General features: G+C 42.2%; 2 protein-coding genes across 3 annotated transcripts in view; one reads left to right on the top strand and one right to left on the bottom strand.

Annotated features, from left to right (window-relative positions):
• The window catches only part of Senp2 (SUMO specific peptidase 2), a 47,993-nt gene extending 45,492 nt beyond the window's left edge, over positions 1-2,501 (bottom strand). The window contains exon 1 of one of the 2 annotated variants that reach the window (XM_090343352.1): positions 2,178-2,501. In XM_090343352.1, coding sequence (XP_090199478.1) covers positions 2,178-2,278 — 101 coding nt within the window. In that variant the 5' untranslated portion in view covers positions 2,279-2,501. The remainder of the gene's footprint in view (positions 1-2,177) is intronic. The other variant, XM_090343344.1, reaches the window with a different exon arrangement.
• Positions 2,502-11,493: 8,992 nt separating this feature from the next.
• Liph (lipase H) overlaps positions 11,494-19,707 on the top strand; it is a 37,944-nt gene continuing 29,730 nt past the window's right edge. The window contains exon 1 of the mRNA XM_090331611.1: positions 11,494-11,651. Coding sequence (XP_090187737.1) covers positions 11,603-11,651 — 49 coding nt within the window. The 5' untranslated portion in view covers positions 11,494-11,602. The remainder of the gene's footprint in view (positions 11,652-19,707) is intronic.

Raw genomic sequence — 19,707 nt, 5'->3', positions numbered from 1 at the left:
CAAAAAAGTTGTTTTAGGTAACAAATGAATATGAATAGCTAACCTGTAGTAAAGAATAGTGACTGGGGCAGGAGCATGGCCTAGTGGTAGAGTGCTCACCTAGCATGCATGAAGCCCTGAGTTTGATTCCTCAATATCACATAGACAGAAAAAGCCGGAAGTGGAGCTGTGGCTCAAATGGCAGAGTGCTAGCCTTGAGCAAAGTGTCCAAGGACAGTGCCCAAGCCCTGAGTTCAAGCTTCAGGACTGTCAAAAAATAAAAAGAAATAAAGCCTGGCACAGCTGCGTAAGCCCATAATCTCAGCACTCAAGAAACTAAGGCAGGAGGAGTTCAAGGCCAGAGTAGTCTTTACAAGAAACCCTGACTCAAAATCAAAGAGGTAAGGGCAGGTCAGGTCAGGAGGGGGGAGAGAAAAATGAGTAGGTAAGTTTGAGAGCATTAACTCCCCAATTCAGTAAATATGTACCAAATGCCTATCATATGCCAGACTCTGAACAAAACCCTCAGAGTAGAATAAACAAATATTACTCTTACATCCATGAAGCATTAGTTTAGACACTGAATGACATGTTCTCAAATGATCAACCCTACAGAAAGGTAGAAACTTTGAATTTCTAGAATATATACTGCAACTCAAACACCTAATTTCTTTTTTTTTGCCAGTCCTGGGCTTGAGCTCAGGGCCTGAGCACTGTCTTTGGACTTTCTCAAGGCTAGAGCTCTACCACTTGAGCCTCAGCACCACTTCCGGCTTTTTTTCTATGTGGTACCGAGGAATCGAACCCGGGTCTTCATGCATGCTAGGCAAGCACTTTAACCACTAGGCCAAACTCCCGGCCCCAACTAATTTCTTTTTTTATATCCTTAGGCTCATGTAGTAATCATTTCACTCTCTCAAGCTCCCCCAACCTTTATCCATCACCTTTGATTTTGAGACGGATGACGGGAAGGACAGCCCTAATAGTCTGTTATCCTAGCACTGGGAGACTGCTGCTGGAGTATCTCAAATTCCAGGACAACTTGGGCTACACAGTTGGTTCAAGTTCAGCTTGCTCCAACTGTGGGGATCTTATCTCAGAAACAAAACCGTGGGAGAATGGCAGAGATAAAACTCATTGAGATATATTGTGAACATGTGTCCAAATGTAACAATGAAATCCCTCTCTGTATAACTAATTTAACTAAATCAAAAACTGCTAAATCAATAAAAAAAAATTTTTGCCGGGCACCAGTGGCTCATGCCTGTAATCCTAGCTACTCAGGAGGCTGAGATCTTAAGACTGCAGTTCAAAGCCAGCCCGGACAGGAAAGTCCCTGGGACTCATCAGAAAACCGGAAGTGGCGCTGTGGCTCAAGTGATAGAGACCCTGAGGAGCTCAGGGTCAGCGCCCAGGCCCAGAGTTCAGGCCCCATGACCGAACCCCCCCCCCCCAAAAAAAAATATTTTAAAAAGAAGCTGGGGGTATGGTTCCGTGATAAGAGTCCCTGGTTCCAACCTCAGCGCCACAAATAAATAAATACATACATAAGCGAAGGAGCAGATTGTAACGGAATTTTAATGTATGTGCTACTGATTCTTTGGAGCACAGAACCGAATATTGTTTTCTTTTATCCTGGGTCTAAGGCACACAGAACAACGCTCCCTCCCCCTTCTGGCCCCCAGCACACTGTCGGACAGCTGCTTTTAAAGAAGACAGGTGCTGTTTCTTGGCGCTAGGAGCACAGGACTGAAAGTCAAAATTCGACTCCGGGCGAGCTAGGAACCTCGCTCTGCTCAGCTGCAGGTACCGAGTCCGCAGCTGGGAAGCGTGTTCTGCAGACGCTACAATCACAACCAAGCCAGCTTCCTTCCACCGCCCGTGTTTAATCGTGACTCCCGTGAAACACGCCGCGCCGACCTCCTGCGTGCTCAGCCCCCAGCCTGGACTTGGAATAAGCACGTTCAAGGTGCTGCCATCACCGGTGGCTCCGAGGACGACGACGACGGCGAGCGGGACGGCGACGTCACCGGGGCTCCCGCCACCCGCGGCTCCCGGGCCTCCACCCCGGAGGCGCGCCCCGGTACACGGCCCGCGGGGCCCACGCGCCGCGGGACCCACGCTCCGCGGGCGGGGCCGGGAGCCCGCCGCCGGGGAGGGGAGCCGCCCTGCCCGCGTCCAGCCCCCGCCCGCCTCACCTGTGCGAGCGCCGCCTCTTGAGGAGCGCCCGAGCTCCGGGCACCGACCGGTCGCAGAAACGGAAAATGGTGCCGAGAATCCTAACCAGCCATCTGTACATTCCAGGCCGGAGCAGCAGCGGCGGCCGACACACCCCGAGACGCAAACCCCAGAGCTGTCGCCGCCGCTGCCGCCTTCGCCGCTACGGCCACCACCACCACCAAGCCTCAGTCGCTGGCTGGTGACGCGACCCCGAGGGCCCTTACATTCAACGTCCCCTTAACTATGGGGGGCCCCCGCCCGCCACCGCTTCCAACGTCACCTCCTCCCTCCCCGCCGGAAGGCTTCGGTCCCCATCCACGCATGCGCACTCTGGTACCTCCCTCAGTTCAGGAGCCCCGGAAGAACGCCTACCAGACGGTCCTCAGCCAATCGCTGATGAGACTGGGCGGTCTGTGGGCGGGGCTTTCTTTTCGGCTCAGCCAATCCTGGTTCGGCCGGGGAGACAAGGCCCACTGATCGCGTGTGCCGTTGTTGGGGTCTGGAGGGAGACTTGTTTTGGTTTTTTTTCGTTTGCTTTTTATCTGTCCAGAGCTCTGTCGGTGCTGAATGCTTGCGATAAAGATAGATCACGTCTATTAACAAATATACGTGGGTTTAAACGCCCTTCGTTTTGCATATACCTCGCATATTCTGTTTGTGTTTTCGCCCAGTTTCTCGGCAACCTAATGACTATCAAGGAAATAGCGTATAGAGCAATAAAGCCAGGCACTCCACTGCTGGAATTTGAACCTAGGTCTGAGTACCAGCGCCAGTCCCACGCCCTTGAGGTCAATCTGAGAGGAGAGATAAGTATACAGATAATTACGAGGTAGAATACTGGATAATGGGCTGCTGAGTTAAATGAGTGTGCAAAGTGCAGTGGAGCTCAAGAGGAAAACGTGAGAGCCTCGCAGGAAAAGGGTAGTTTCTAGGGAAAGTGTCACAGAAACCAGGATGGCTCAAGTGATAGAGAATATGAGATTCTGAGTTCAAACCCAAGTACCACCAGGAAAATGAAGGAGGGGGAGGAATGAATAAGGATGAGATGAGAAACTACCTGTGGCCTTCTAATACAGTTTATGTTCCATGGACCAGCAAACACATTTATGGACTGGCATAATTCTCATTATCCTCCCTAGAACATCTAGAGGTCAAGTCACACTTCTCATTAATTACCCTCTACAAGGCAAGTTTAGCAATAGGAAAAAAAAAAAAAACTCCAGTCCTCAAAGGTTTTCATATCCCACAAATCCTTCCCTGACTCTAACTTTGTAAATATAGATATGTAACAAGAGACTGGAAGGAAACATCCAGAAAGCATCATTAAGTTTCTGTGTTATGATTTTCTGCTCTAATTCCTTTAAAATACTGTTTAGTGTGTGTGTGTGCGCGCACACACACACTCGTGTGCACCAGTAGCGAGACTTGAACTAAGGGCCTATGCTCTCTCTAGGATTTTTCTGCTCAAAGCTGTCTTCTCCTTCCAGTTTTTTTTTTGTTTGGTTGGTTGGTTTTTGTTTTGTTTTAGGTTTTTTTTTTTTGCCAGTCCTGGGCTTGAGCTTGGGACCTGAGCAGTGTCCTTGGACTTTCTCAAAGCCAGAGCTCTACCACTTGAGCCTCAGCACCACATCCGGCATTTTTTCTATGCATGTGGTACCAAGGAATTGAATATGGGTCTTCCTGCATGCTAAGCAAGCACTCTACCACTAAGCCAAACTCCTGCCGCCCCCCCCCCTTCCAGTTTTTTACTAGTTAATTGGAGATAAGAGTCTTGGACTTAATGTAACTGTAAGCCCTCTATACGTTACCCCGACACTAAAAACTCATGTAAAAAAAAAAAAAGTCTTGAACTTTTCTGCCCAGGCTGCCTTTGAACCACGATCCTAAGATTACAACTTTCTGAATAGCTAGGCACCCGGTTTTTATCATCAAAGTCTTGACAGTTTTTAGTCTATGTACTAAACTACCAATACACAAATGAGAGAAAAAGATAACGACTTTGTTAACATGCAAAAACAGAGGTAACGGAGGAGAGGGAATCAGTGAAAAAAAATAGAACCAAAGCCAGGATAAATTTAGTCAATGGGAAAAGCAGCCTGGACTTCTAGAGGAAAATGAGGTGGTTAGGGGACAGGGAGTTGAGGCATCCGGTGGCATATACAGAATACACAGTGGCCAAGTTGGACCCTCCTTTTTTAGGTGAGAAGAGGGACTTGATCCAAGGCCTTGAGAAGGCTAAACAAGAATTTTTTGGAGGAGCCGGGAGTTTGGCCTAGTGGTAAAGTGTTTGGGGCCTGGGTACCATACTGGCCCTTTGTGCTCAAGGCTAGAAATCTAGCACTTGAGCCACAGCTCCACTTCCAGGTTTTTTGTTTTTTTTTTGTGGGGGGGTGGAGGGAGGTGGGTTGGATGGGCTGGTGGTTAATTGGAGATAAAAGTCTCTTAGGCTTTCCTGCCCAACCTAGCTTTGAACCTCTATCCTCAGATATCAGCATCCTGAGTAACTAGGATTATAGGCGTGAGCCACCATACAGGGACCCAGAGTTTGGATCTTTAGATCTCAATCTCTTGAGTAACTAGAATTACAGTCGCTGAGCTTAAGCAAGTATTTTTTTTCACTAAGCTATGCTGGAAGAAGAAAACAAATGGTGTTATGCAGAACAGCTTATTTGGGCCTGAGTCTTCATCTCCAAGTAGCCAGTCCAAGAAGCTCACCAAGAATTGGAGTTAGATTCTTCAAACTGAAAGACCAATTTTCACTCAAATCAGAAAAATCAGAAGTTGCTTTTGAATAGCGATTTATTCTAAGTCTGGCCATCAAGATTGAAGACACATCAGGGGCCGGGCATGGTGGCTCACGCCTGTAATCCTAGTTACTCAGGATGCTAAGATCTGAGGATAGAGGTTCAAACCCAGCTGGGGCACTAAAGAACATGAGACTATTATTTCCAATTAATCTCTAGAAAATGGGAAACAGGGCTTGGCTCAAGGGTAAGGCGGTAGCCTTGAGCTGAAGGACTGAGGGACGGCACCCAGGCCCAGAGTTCAAGCCCCATGACCCACCAAAAAAAAAAAAAAAAAAAAAGACTCATCAGGGGCTAGAAATGTGGCCTACTGGCAGAGTGCTTTCCTAGCAGGTTCGATTTCTCGGTACCACATACTTAGAAAAAGCTGGAAGGGTGCTGTGGCTCAAATAGTAGAGCACTAGACTTGAAAAAGCCCAAGGACAGTGCTCAGGCCCTGAATTCAAGCTCCAGGAAAAAAAAAAAAAAAAAAAAAAAAAAAAAAACAGACAAGACACATTAGAATAAAATCTAAGAGCACTCTAGAACAACATGACAGCACAATCAATATCAAATGTTAGTAATTTACCATAAAATGGTTACTCAGGCTAAATGCAGTAGTTCACACCCATAATCCTAGCACTCAGGAGGCTAAGATCTGAGGATCATGGTTCAAAGCCAGCCTGGGCACTAAAGTCCAAGAGACTCTTATCTTCCATTTTAAAGCCAGCTCATGCAGAAAAAACTGGGAGACTTTTTTTTGCATTTTTTTATTGTAATTAGTAAAAGGGTTACATGATATTTGCCAGATAGAAGGTGCATTAATTCACGTACATTGATACCCTTTCACATGTCTTGGTACCCATTTCCCTCCCCCCCCCACACCCCCCAACTGGGAGACTCTTATCTCCAATGAATCATCAAAACACTAGGAATAGAGCTGTAACTCAAGTGGTAGAGTGCCACCTTTGACAGAAAAACATAGGGGTAGTGCCCAGGTTGAGTTCAAGCTTCATTCAGTAAGGAGGTTGTGGGAAGAAGGGGTGAGGGAGGTTGTTCTGTAATTCAGTAATTCAGCAACCAGTAATAGATGAAGAGATGGCCTCCAAACATTTTGACTGATAATAATGTGTGTGTGTGTGTGTATGTGTGTGTGTGTGTGTGTGTGTGTGTGTGTGTGTGTGTTCCTGTCCTGAGGCTTGAACTCAGCACCTAGACATTGTTTCTAAGTTTTTGTACTCAATTCTCTACCACAGCCCCACTTCCAGCTTTTTTGGTAGTTAAATAGAAATAAGACTCCTGTGGGTTTTCCTTTCAGGGCTATCTAAAGTGGGAAATTTTCTAATTGCAGTGCCTGAGATCCCTAGTTTGTATGTAATTTAGTAGGTAAATATAGTTGATTTGTATACTTTATATACGATTGTTGGAGCTTTTTTCTTTTCTTGTCAGTTGTGGAAGTTGAATGCTGGTACTAGGCATTGTCCCTGAGCTCTTCAGCTCAAGGCTACCGTCATATCCCTGGAGCCACAATGCGACTTACCATTTTCTGGTGATTAATTGGAGATAAGAGTCCCTTGGACATTTTAGTGCCCGTGCTGGCTTTAAATCATGATCCTCAGATCTGAGTAGATAGGATATCAGGCCTGAGCCACTGAACCCAGCAGAGTTCATTTAAAAAAAAAAAACTATTTTAGGGCTGGGAGTTTGGCCTAGTGGTAGAGTGCTTGCCTAGCATGCACGAAGACCTGGGTTCAATTCCTCGGTACCACATGCATAGAAAAAAGCCAGAAGTGGTGCTGTGGCTCAAGTGGTAGAGCTCTAGCCTTGAGAAAGTCCAAGGACAGTGCTCAGACCCTGAGCTCAAGCCCAGGACTGGCAAAAAACAAACAAAAAAAGCCTATTTTAATAAAATATTTTTATTGAGTAATCCTGAATTATCTTTTGAAGTTTTAAAATTGCTATTATAAAGGTGACATACAGAGGAGTTACTGTTATGTAAGTCAGATAAAGAGTACCTTTCTTTTTGGATAATGCCACTCCTTCCCTTACCCTCTTAAATACCCCTTTTAAAAAATATATTTTTATTATCTTCAAGCAGTGTACAAAGGAAATATTATTGCCCAAATTAATGTATGAATACAGTGGATTTTGGTTGATTCACCCTCCTCCCTTCCCACCCAATCCCTCCCCTCTATTGTCTTAACTTCACAGGATATGTATTCAATATGACTACATTTCCCCTTCCTCTCTTCATTCATCTTTTTCTTTCCTCTAGACCCCCCTCCCTCCAATACCTCTTTTTTTTTTTAACCAGTCCTAGGACTTGAAATTAGGGCCCTGAGCACTGTCGTTGAGGCTAGAGCTCTATCACTTGAGCCACAGCACCACTGTACCACTTGATTCATAGCACCATTGCTACCAAGGAATTGAACCCGGGTGTTTGTACATGCTAAACAATCACTCTACCACTAGGCTATGCTCCTGGTCCATGAATTTTTTTTTCTTTTTTCTTTTTTACTGTCGTGGTAATATATAGAGGGGTTACAGTTACATTCGCCAGGTAGTAGGTGCATTATTCTCACACATTGACACTCCTCATGTTTTGGTATGAATTTGGTTTTTGTTTTGTTTTTTACCAATCCTGGGCTTGAGCTCAGGACCTGAGCACTATCATTGGCTCAAGGCCAGAACTCTACCACTTCAGCCTCAGCATCACTTCTGGCTTTTTGTGGTACAAAGAATCAAATCTGGGTCTTTGTGCATGCTAGGCAAGCACTTTACCACTAGGCCAAACTCCCGGCCTCTAAATTTGTTTTTCTAAGAAATTACACCACTTGAATTCTCCCCTGCAAATATTGTACCTCAATGTATACATATGCGTACACTGCCAACCACCCTTGTATGTGTCCACTTGTACATTTATAAATTAGGTCTAACTTCCAAAAAAACTTGAGAGAAAACATGTATCCTTTGTCTCTCTAGACCTGACTCACTTTACTTAACATCATTTTTCTCTAGATCCATCCATTTCTTTGCAAATTATATAGTATTCTTTTGTTGTTGTTGTTGGAACGTCAAGAATGCTATCTAGTTAAAACCACCACCCGATAATACTATAAATACCACTATCATCATTAATGTAGCTATCTCCTTGAAATAAGGAGCTGTGTCCTACTTTTTCCTTATTAATTTATTTTAAAGGGGTATGAGTCAAGAAATGTACATAAAGGAAAGAATGAAGAAATGAAACAAGCCAGCTGGTACAAACCCAAGATCTCACCAACTCAGAAGATTGCAATCAAATATTCAAAGCCACCCTGTGCAAATTAATAACCCTTGTCTGAAAATAAAAGTTTTAAAGGTTTAGGGATGTAGCTTAATGGTAGAGAGATTGTCTAGCATGTACAAATGAAAGAAATGGTGAGGGGGGCCAGTGGGGAAGTGGCGCTGTGACTCAAGTGGTAGAATGTTACCCTTGAGCTGAAGAGCTCAGGGGACAAAGTCCAGGCCCATAGTTCAAGCCCCATGACAGAGAGAGACAGAGACAGAGACAGAGAGAGAAGGAAGGGGAGGAAAAGGAAAAGAAAAGAAATGGGGGGGGGGGAAATAGTGTGGTTCCAGAGAACGTTTACCTTAATTTCCTTGTAGGATATAAATTGAGGAAACAGACATGGTATTCTGAAATTGGACTCCAGGGACAAAGGTGTTTTATTGAGGGAGCCACCACAAAGCCTACATACCAGGAATGGGTTGGGCCAGAGGTCACCTTCCTGGCTGAGGAAACTACACAGTCATAAAACCTTCTCTCCTCCCTTCCTTTTCATTCCCACTTCTGTCTTTCTTGCCCACTCATTTAGAAGTTTTTCTACCCACTTTTTATTCTGCTCTCTGTGACCAGTGATTTCTAGATGTAAAACAAAACAAAACAAAACAGGATAGGAAGTGTGGCCTAGCGACAGAGTGCTTGCCTAGTAAGCACAAAGCCCTGAGTTGGATTCCTTGGTAGGACATACTTAGAAAAAAACAGAAGTGGTGCTGTGGCTCAAGTGGTAGAGCTATGTAGCCTTGAGGAAAGCCCAAGGACAGTGCTGAGGCCCTGAGTTCAGTCCCCAGAACGGACAAAAAAATAAATAAATAAAAAACTTTCAAAGAATTGTGAGTTGACCTTTTTAAAAAATATTTTAAACACATTTTATTTTGAAATGATTATTGGGTCACAGAAGTTGCAAAAATAGGAGCTCCAGTAGCACAATCTGTTAGCGCACCATATTTAAAAGAAATTGCAAATATTCTACAAGGAGGGGCCGGGAGTTTGGCCTAGTGGTAGAGTGCTTGCCTAGCACTAACGAAGACCCGGGTTCGATTCCTGGGTACCACATAGGAAAAAGCTGGAATTGGTGCTGAGGCTCAAGTGGTAGAGCTTGAGAAAGTACAAGGACAATGCTCAGGCCCTGAGCTCAAGCCCAGAACTGGCAAAAAGTACAAGGAAGTTCTTGAATCCCTTAACCTTCTTTCCTCAACTTTTAGCATCTTGCTTAGCTGGTAAGTGTACTTTCAAAACCAAAAACTTGACATTGGTAAAATCCAAAGACCTCATTTGGATTTTATTCATGCAACATGTAAGCATGTATGTATATTATATCTTATGCGTATATTATATGCATGCATAGTTCTGTGTGATCTTATTGCTTATGTAGATTTTTTTTCCTTTTTTCTTTTCTTTTCTTTCTTTCTTTTTTTTTTTTTTTTTTGGCCAGTCCTGGAGTTGAACTCAGGGCCTGGGCACTGTCCCCGAGCTTTCTCAAGGCTTTAGCCACAGCACCACTTCCATCATTTTCTGTGTATGTGGTACCAAGGAATTGAACTCAGGGCTTTATAGGTGCTAGGTAAGCCCTCTACCACTAGGCCACACTCCTGGCTCTGCTTGTGTACAGAATGTTTCCATTAATAAAGGACCACCTGTGTGGTTAGGACTATAACTCAAAGGTGGAGCCCTTATCTTGTGTGCCTGAGGCTGTGGATTAGATTTACAACGACAGCACCAGCACACCTAAGTACACACAACTTTAACATTCTTTATGATAATTTTTATTTATTTATTTTTTTTGTCAGTCATGGGAGCTTGAACTCTTGGCCTGGGCACCTGTCCCTGAGGTCTTCAGTTCAAGGCTACTTCTCTACCATTTGAGCCACAGCACCACTTCTGGTTTTCTGGTGGTTAATTGGAGGTAAGAGTCTCTTGGACTTTTGTGCCCTGTTGGTCTTTAAACCCTGATCCTCAGATCTCAGCCTCTTGAGTAGCTAGGACTATAGGCACGAGCCCCTTAGCTCTTTGCCTTAATCCATTACAGTCATACCCATTCTTCGTTTGGCTTCTCCTTTTCCCTTTGGGAATTATATTTAAGACTAAATACTGTACCCAGTAATGAAAAAGAAGGGAAAGGTTCGGTCCCTAATTCCTATGTACTTGTGCACACTGGAAGAAGAAAGAAGCACACAGCAAAGAGGTTAATTAATTCATTACAGCATGAAGAGACCTCCAAACAGGAATGAATCTGAGTGTGTGTGTGTGTGTGTGTGTGTGTGTGTGTGTGTGTGTGTGTGTATTCTGAGACATGAATCCAGGGCCTTCTGTTCTTGCTTGTTTGTTGTTTTATGCCCAAGAATCTCCCAGATTTGTCTGCTTGAGCTAGGGTGAGCCCCAGTCCTCAGATGCTGAGATCTGAGTAACTAGGTTTTTAGGCTAGCTTACCTTGTGGAAAGGAGGGGACATTCTGGTTGTGTGAGCAGGTAGGTAGTATTGGTAGAAGAAGGCCTTGCTCTGGAATAGCCATGAAACTAAGGATTCAGCTATATTTTCTCATTTAGTCCATTTAACTATCTTGGAAATATGTGAGGAAGAGGAAGAGAAGGAGGTAAGAAAGTAGGAGGTGAGAAAGGAGGGAGGGAGGGAGGAAAGGAAAGAAGAAAGGAAGAGGGAAGGAAGGGAACAAAAAGGAAAGAAAGAAGAAGGAAATGAAGAAAAAGGAACGAGACTAATATTACTTTTAAATATAGTACAAAAAATTTTGTTTTAAAAAATCTGATGCATAGATATATTTTGCAAATATAATTAGACATAACAAAATGCATTTAATAAAAATCTAGGACTATCCTCTATCAATTAACATTTTTTTAAAAAGTGGTTTTGTGAATTCAGGCCAACAGAATACTAACTGGATTGTCATTTCATTCACAATAAGGAGTGGAGGGAAGATTTCAGCTCACACTTGATTTCAACACACCCAAGCCAAACAACTAATAAACCTCCCACAAAGAATGAAACTATTTTGAACTCGTCATCCTTCAAATGCAAATTATATTCAGATCTGCATAAAATTGTGTAAGGTAGAAAGCACCTGACCTTGTATTGAAAAGGGGGAGGAGTCAAGGGCTCTGAAGGGGTGGAACCCTGTCTGTAGGGTTCACAGTCCCACCCCCGGCTTCCTGCTGTCACCACACCTCTGGATTAGAGATCTGAGCTCCCAGTAAGCAAAGCCCAACCGAAGTGGAAACTCTCACCCAGGCTCTTCGAAGTAGATCGTCCCCGTGAATGCCACATCTCATCTCTCCAGATCCATATGTTGAAGCTATATCTTTTCCTCAGTTTGATGTGTTTGGTGAAATCAGGTAGGTCATTTATTCCATGATATCTTAACTGATTTTTTTTTAAAGCCTTGTCATTTCTCAGTCTTCAGCCTACTTCTTTCATTGGACTTTTAAACTTGTGTATGGTCATTTTTAAGGAAGAGACATATAGGTAAAATAAATCTCCTAATACTTAAGAAAACCTGCTCCTAAAATCAAGGGACATTAATTTTTTGTTTTTAATATTTAGAAACCTTTTATTCAGTTAATCTACTTCGAAACTACTATCAGATAAAAGCATAGCTACAGGACCATTCTTTCTAAGTCTTAGAGGGACATTAATTGTTTAAATTAGTTTTTTCTCATGTACAAAAACTAAATATGCTGAGAGAAGGGGGAAGGTATTGTCCAAAAAGAAATGTACTTATTACCTGACATATGTAACTGTAACTCCTCTGTACATCCTTTAAAATAACAATTTTAAAAAGAGAAAAGAATCTAAATATTGCTACAAAAACAAAGATACTGTTCCTTTCATAGCTAACATTTCTGTTTCTTTCAAACTCTTTTGAAATGAATTGATTTATTTTCTGAAAGTTTTAGAATTTATTTTGTGTTAGGGAGGTTTATTTTATATTTTCATACAGAGTGTGTACTTAAATGGTTTACATAAAAATGATAATTTCATATACTTAAATTGGTTAGACTAGTGCCTGGCATTGTGATAACTTAAACATCATTAGGCAACAGAAATATAGTGAAATACTTAAGAAAAACCATTTCTTAGGAACTCAGCACTTTCTCACAGGGCTTATGATAATGAAGTGTTTTGAAGGGCAAAGGGAAATATGTTACATATTAAGATCCATAAAGATATAACTTCTAATATGGAAAAAAGATATGACTTCTGAGCTAATAAAAATCATTTCTATGAATTTTATTCAAAGAAACAACTTTTTATAGGTTTCTTTGAGGCTAGGTATTGAAACAAGGGTTATATAAATATAAAGTAAGCACCCAACCACTGAGCTACACCCGAAACCCAAAGGATAAGTGTTAAAAGGGACAAGGAAGAAGTAGAGGTGTGGCTAAGTGGCAGAGCACCAGCCTTAAGCAAAAAAAAGGCTAAAAGAGTGTGAGGCCCTGAGTTTGAAGCCTAAAATTGGAACAAATAAATAAAGGACTGTGAATGTGGCTTAGTAGAAGAGTGCTTGCCTAGCATTCATGAAGCCCTGCATTTTCCTCAGTACCACATGCTCAGAAAAAGCCTGAAGTGGCACTATGGCTTAAGTGGTAGAATGCTAACCTTGAGCAAAAGAAGCTCAAGGACAGTGCCCAGGCCCTGAGTTCAAACCCTAGGACAGAAAGAAAGAAAGAAAGAAAGAAAGAAAGAAAGAAAGAAAGAAAGAAAGAAAGAAGGAAAATAAGAAAAGTAAAATAGAGGCCTTGTATGCAGAGATAATGATCTGTTTTTTGAAATAACTTGTGGCTAGATAAAATAGAAAAAGAAAAGTCCAAGAGACTCATATCTCTAATTAACCATAAAAAGCCAGACATGACCGGGAATGGGTCATATCAACTTAGTGGGGTTATTTTGTTTTCTGTGCTAATTCTTGGCTTGAACTGAAGGCCTCAGAGCTGTCCCTGAACTTTTTCCCTCAAGGCTAGTGCTTTATCATTTAATCTGTAGCTTTTAGATGGTTAACTGGAAATGAGTGTCTTACCGACTTTTCTGCCTGGTTTGGATTTAAACAGCAATCCTCAGATCTCAGTTTCCTGAGTTGCTAGGATTATAGGCATGAACCACTGGCACCTGGTCAACTTAATTTTTTTTTCCAGTCCTGGGACTGGAACTCAAGGCCTGGGCACTGTCCTTGGACACTTTTTGTTCATGGCTAGCACTCTGCCACTTGAGCCACAGCACCACTTCCGGCTTTTTCTATGTATGTGATTTGAAGGAATCAAACCCAGTGCTTCAAGCATGCTAGCGCTCTACTACCAGGCTACACTCCCCACGCTCAACTTAAATTTTTTTTTCTAATCCTAGTGCTTGAACTCAGGGCCTGAACAGTGTCTTTGGGCTTTCTCAAGGCTAGAGCTCTACCACTTGAGCCACAGCACCACTTCCGGCTCTTTCTGTGTATGTGGAACTGAGGAATTGAACCTGGGTGCATGCTAGGCAAGCATTCTACCACTAGGCACTCAACTTATTTTTTTTAAGTAACTTTTAAAATAATTTTGATGCTTTGCAGAAAAAATTAGGGCTCAAATTTGCAAGCTAGAATTACAGCTGTTAAAACTATATGGATAATACCCATAAAGTTTAGAAGTAATTTTTTCAATTATATTAGGATTTCAGGCCTATAGATATAGTTATGTTATATTAAGCAAGGACTTTAACTATAAGCTATACCTTCAAGTCCTCACTATACAGATTCTTTCTTTTCCTAGTAAATTGAAGTTATGATAATGATGACATATACTGAGAAGTCAATATTTTGAGACATATGCTTATTATAAGTTTGCACTTGTAAAAATAAGCATAAATGTATCCTAAGAACCACTGGCTTATGCCTGTAATCCTAGTTGCTGAGGAAGCTGAGATCTAAGGATCACAGTTCTAAGCCAACCCAGAAGACGAATCCCAGAGACACTTGTAATTACCCAGCAAAAAGCTGGAACTGGAAATGTGGTTTAAGAGGTAGAATGCCAGCTCTGAGCAGAAAAAGCCTAGAGAGAGCATAGGCCCTTAGTTCAAGTCTCACTACTGGTACACACACACACACACACACACACACACACACACACACACTAAACAGTATTTTAAAGGAATTAGAGCAAAAATCATAACACAGAAACTTAATGATGCTTTCTGGATGTTTCCTTCCAGTCTCTTGTTACATATCTATATTTACAAAGTTAGAGTAATGATAAATTGTTTGTGACCTGCCTTTTTACTTCTCATCAATGAAGCCTTATTTTAGGTGATTTTATAAGATAGCACCTAAGCAGATACACACCACTCACAAAAAACCCTTCTGTAGCTGTAAGCTAAATCTAGACATTTCAATGTCTACAAAACAATGAAGCTGAAACTTTTGTGTGGGGGAGTTAGGTGGATCATATGCTTGTAATAGCAGAAATGATTAGTCACAAATACTTAGACTTTTTCTTTCTTCTTTGTCTTGCACTCACAAAATTAGCAAGAATAAGATTGGGATTCAGAAATCCCAAGAACATAAATAAATCATTCACTTCAAAGATCTTTATGTTGCTATGCTAATCTCGGTGAAGTCATGATAGGAATGTTTGCTGTCATCTTACTAGTGGACACGGAATGCCTAGAGAGCTCGAAAGTGCAGCAGTCATCCAAGAATGGAGAGAGTGATTAAAAATGTAGACTCCACCCCAAAAATCCTGACTCTGAATCTGGAGCTAAATACTAGAATCTACATTGTAACACCTCCATGTTTGTTGATTACAGATAGCCCACTGATAAATCTTGTCTTTTTTGTTTTGTTTTGTTTTGTGGGTCATGGGGATTTACAGGCATGAGCCACCAGTGCCTAGTTAGATGTTGTGCGTGCGTGCGTGCGTGTGTGTGTGTGTGTGTGTGTGTGTGTGCACAAACTTGCACACACCTCCCATTTCTAAGACATGAACATGAGGCCTGGAGTCACTCCTGAGCTCTTTTGCTTAAGGTTAACACTCTGCCACTTGAAACACAGTTCTACTTCTGGCTCTTTGTGTTTGAGATAAGAGACTTCGGAATCAAGATCCTTAAATCTCAGCCTCCTCAGTAGCTAGAATTACAGGTGTGAGCTGCTAGTGCTCAGCAACGAGTTTTGTGTTATTTTGTTCTGTTAACAATAAGCCAACTCAGTCATATAGTGATTCATACCGTGAACCCACCTTTGCTTACTGACTCGTAAAATCTCAGATCTTCCCTTTTCTCACTTCCACAGCAGCCACGTCAAGGGTCGTTTTGCCTACAATTCCAGCTTTTCACAGACACCTCTTTGGCTGTGAATGAAGAGTTTCCTCTCTTAGAAGGATTTTCATCCCAGTGAGAAGTGTGAGACATTAAATTAGGCCCTCCTAATGAAAGTAGAAGCTAAGGAGTCAATCTGGGTGTGACAGCACAAGCAATTTTAGTTCCACGTCTGTGTGGCTTTTAAAAAAGAAGGCTCAGAGCAAACAGAGCAGAAGGATGATCAGGCACTTTCCTCAGAAAGGGAGTAGGACTAACAGACATGACTTACTCTTTTGTCTTCCTCCATTCTTGCCTCTTTTCTATCTCTTTCTTTTCCTCCATACTTTTTCCCTTCCTTCCCTCTCTCCCTTTTTCCTTTTCCTCCTCTCTCTCTTCCCCTCCCTCCCTTGTCTTGGCTGGGAATCAAATTCAAGACTTTAACACATGCTGGACAAGTACTGTACCACTGATCTATATCCAGGGCCTGGAATTATACTTTTCCATTTGACTGGAATTCATACCAAATAAGTTCATGGAAGAAATCTATCCAACCAGATTCTTCTAGCCAACCCAGATTTTTCTGGCAAAGGTAAAACAAGGTAGACGTTGGAAAGTAAGGGTAAGACAGGTATGGAGACAAGAGGTTGTTTAATCTGTAGTGGTAGAGATGAGATCCTTGTTCTACCTTGAAAGCAAAAACAAAAACCAGGATCCAGAATCGGTGACCATAGAGAGTTACCTCAAAAACATTCAAGTTTTGTTAGTGTTGTTCTGGGGGGTTTGTTTTTATGTGTGTAGGAGTTTTGTGTGTGTGTGTGTGTGTGTGTGTGTGTGTGTGTGTGTGTGTGTGTGTGTGTGTTTGCTTTTATTGAGGCTTTACCTCAGAACCTCATTAGAAAACTCAGGGCTTGGAGATCTTACGTGGCTTTTTCACTCATAGCTGGTGCTCTACTACTTGAGCCATGCTTCCAGTCTGGCATTTTGCTGGTTGATCAAAGATAAAAATCTTTTGAAATTTCCTGCCTAGGATCTCTCCAGGTCATAGCCTCTCAAATAGCCAGGATTATAGATGTGAGCAATTGGCTCCTGGCTGGAAGCTTTTGTTTTGTTTTATTTCATTTTGTCTTTTGAGATGGATTCTCTCAATGTTCACAGGCTGGCCTGAACTCTGGGCTCAAATGATCCTTTTTCATCTATCTCCCAAGTAAGCAAGTGCCACCATCTGTTTTGTTTTGCCTTTTAACAGCTTTATTGGAGCATAATTCATTTACATTACTATTCACCTACTTACAGTGTGCAGTTAGGGATAAGGGTATAGTTCAGTGGCATAGTACTTGCCTGGCATATGTGAGGTCCTGGGTTCCATTCCCAGCACTGGAAAAAGAAAGTCATGATTGTTTATAACATTCATTTTTGTCCTGCTCAGATCTTAATATCTGCTCATCTATTTTCTGCCTTTATTTTTAAATTGTTTTGTTGCCAGTACCAGGGCTTGAACTCAGAGCATGTGCATTGTCCCTGAATTTCTTTGGCTCAAGGCTAGCACTCTACCACTGGAGTCACAGCATTGCTTCTAGCATTTTCTGTTTATGTGACAGAGGAACCCAGGGCTTTATGCATGCTAGACAAGCACTCTACTTAGTCACCTTCCCAGTCCTATTTTCTGTGTTTAGAGAGTTTGCTATTCTGGAAATTTCGTAAGAATGAAATTATAATACATTTGCATGTGTGTGTGACTGGATTCTTTCTTTTCTATTATTATTATTATTAAATTATTGTAAAGGTGATGTACAGAGGGGTTATAGTTACATTAGTCCCATAATGAATACCTTTCTCTTTTAATTTTTTTCTATTATTATTATTTGTGTGTGTGTGTATGTGTGTGTGTGTGTGTGTGTTGCACTGTTATAGGACTTAAACTCAGGACCTCATGCTCTCACATAGCTTTTGTGCTTAAGGCTGGCACTAACACTTGAGCCATGCCCTCATTTCTGGATTTTGCTGGTACATAGGAAATAAAAGTTTCATGGATTTATCTGTCCAGAGCTGGCTTCAAACCAGGCTTCTCAATTTTCAACCTTTTGAGTAGCTAAGATTATAGGAATGAGTTGTCATCTGGCATTTCTTTCATTTATAATACTTTCAAAAGGAATCTTTTCTTGATGCAGCTTATGAGATTCATCTGTTGCAGTATGTGGAATCTCTTTTGTTAACAGTGTGTGTGGGGGGGGGTACTGGGTCTTGAAGTCAGGCTCTTGAGCTTGCATGTCTTGCTTGCTTAGCTGCTGTTCTACCACTTGAGCCACACCTGCAGTCTGACTTTTTGCTGGTTAATTGGAGATAGAGTCTTGAGGACTGCCCAAGTTGGCTTCAGACTTTGATCTTCTGAATCTTAACTTCCTAAGTAGCTGTGATTACAGGCATGAGCCACTATACTAAAAGACATTTACCCGCAGAAAATATTGATATAATCTCTAGAGAATGAAGAACACATTCAACCTTTCATTTTTAACTTAAGAAAAATGGTGTCCTATTATTTTTTTTTTTTTTGCCAGTTCTAGGGCTTGAACTCAGAACTTGAGCACAATTAAGCTTCTTTTGCAGAAGACTAGCTCTCTATCACTTAAGCCACAGCACCACTTTCAGCTTTTTCTATGTATGTGGTACCAAGGAATCAAACCCTGGTCTTCATGCATGCTAGGCAAGCACTCTAGCACTAGGCCAAACTCCCAGCCTCAAGGTGCTCTAGGCTTTTGTCTTATCATCTATGCTATTGTACATTGGGAGAAGGCATTTCCAGTCAGACAGCAGTTTCTACTTTGGAGGCCTAGGCCTTGGTAGGCAGCTTGTGAGAGTTGACAATGGTTTGTATGAAGAGACTGAATGACATAGGAGTTTATATAGTCATTTTTTTTGCCAGTCCCGGGACTTAAACTCAGGGCCTGAGCACTGTCCTTAGGCTTTCTCAGGGCTAGAGCTTTACTACTTGAGGCACAGCACTACTTCTAGCTTTTTCTGTAATGCTGAGGAATTGAACCGAGGGCTTCGTGGATGCTAGGCAAGCACTCTACCACTAGGCCACACTTCTGGCCTCTATAGTCAGTTCTTTTGTCTGTTTGTAGAGCTTTCATGAGCTTAGTTCAAAATGCACTTGTGGACCAGGAGTGTGTCCTAGTGGTAAAGTGCTTGCCTAGCATGTTCGAAGACCCAGGTTCTATTCCTCGGTACCACATACATAGAAAAAGCTGGAAGTGGTGCTGTGGTTCAGGTGGCAGAGCACTACCGTTGAGAAAACCCAAGGACAATGCCCAGGCCCTGAGTTCAAGCCCCAGGACTGGCAAAAAAAAAAAAAGAGAGTTTGTTTGGTTTGTGGTGCTGGTGATTGAAACTAGAGTCTCATGCTTAGCAGGTCCTTTATCACCAAATCCCATTCCTATCTCCTCAGGAGATGTTTTGGTAATATGCACTTACATGTTTTTTCTTTTGCTTCTAGTTCAATATGTATTACACTGCCTGACAAATTAACATTATTATAATCATTTGACAAGTGCAAAATGAGACCCAAAGGCATTAGCTGATGAATTACCAGGGTTCATAAAGCAAGTAGACTATGGTTTTGGACCACAAACTTAATGCTTTCTTCTAAAATCTTTTTTATTTGAGATGTTAAACCAAGGCTAAGTGCTCATGATTTATGTTTAGAGACCAAAAACAATATTCTGAGACCCTTTCTCAACGCAGAGCTGAATATGATTGCACCTGTCTTCTGTCTTAGCTACCAGAAGTCCAGGTAGATCACACTCAGGTGGGTGCCTGGCAGAAAGTGAGACCCTATCTGAAAAATAGTAAGAATCAGAGCCAGAGGTGTGGTGCAGCTACTCACTTAACAAGGAGGAGACCTTAAGTTTAGACGTAGTACTGTTAAAAGACAGGAGAAGGCCGGAAGTTGACCTAGTGGTAGAGTGCTTGCCTAACGTGCACGAAGACCCAGGTTCAATTCCTCAGTACCACATATATAGAAAAAAGCTGGAAGTGGTGCTGAGGCTCAAGTGGTAGAGCTCTAGTCTTGAGACAGTCCAAGGACAGTGCTCAGGCCCTGAGCTCAAGCCCAAGACTGGCAAAAAA

The sequence above is a fragment of the Megascapheus bottae genome, chromosome 1 (assembly GCF_031878675.1).
Source record: "Megascapheus bottae isolate mThoBot1 chromosome 1, mThoBot2.hap1, whole genome shotgun sequence".
NCBI lineage: Eukaryota > Metazoa > Chordata > Mammalia > Rodentia > Geomyidae > Megascapheus > Megascapheus bottae.
Note: the sequence above shows the minus strand (reverse complement) of the source record. Positions and strands in the feature narration are given on the sequence as shown.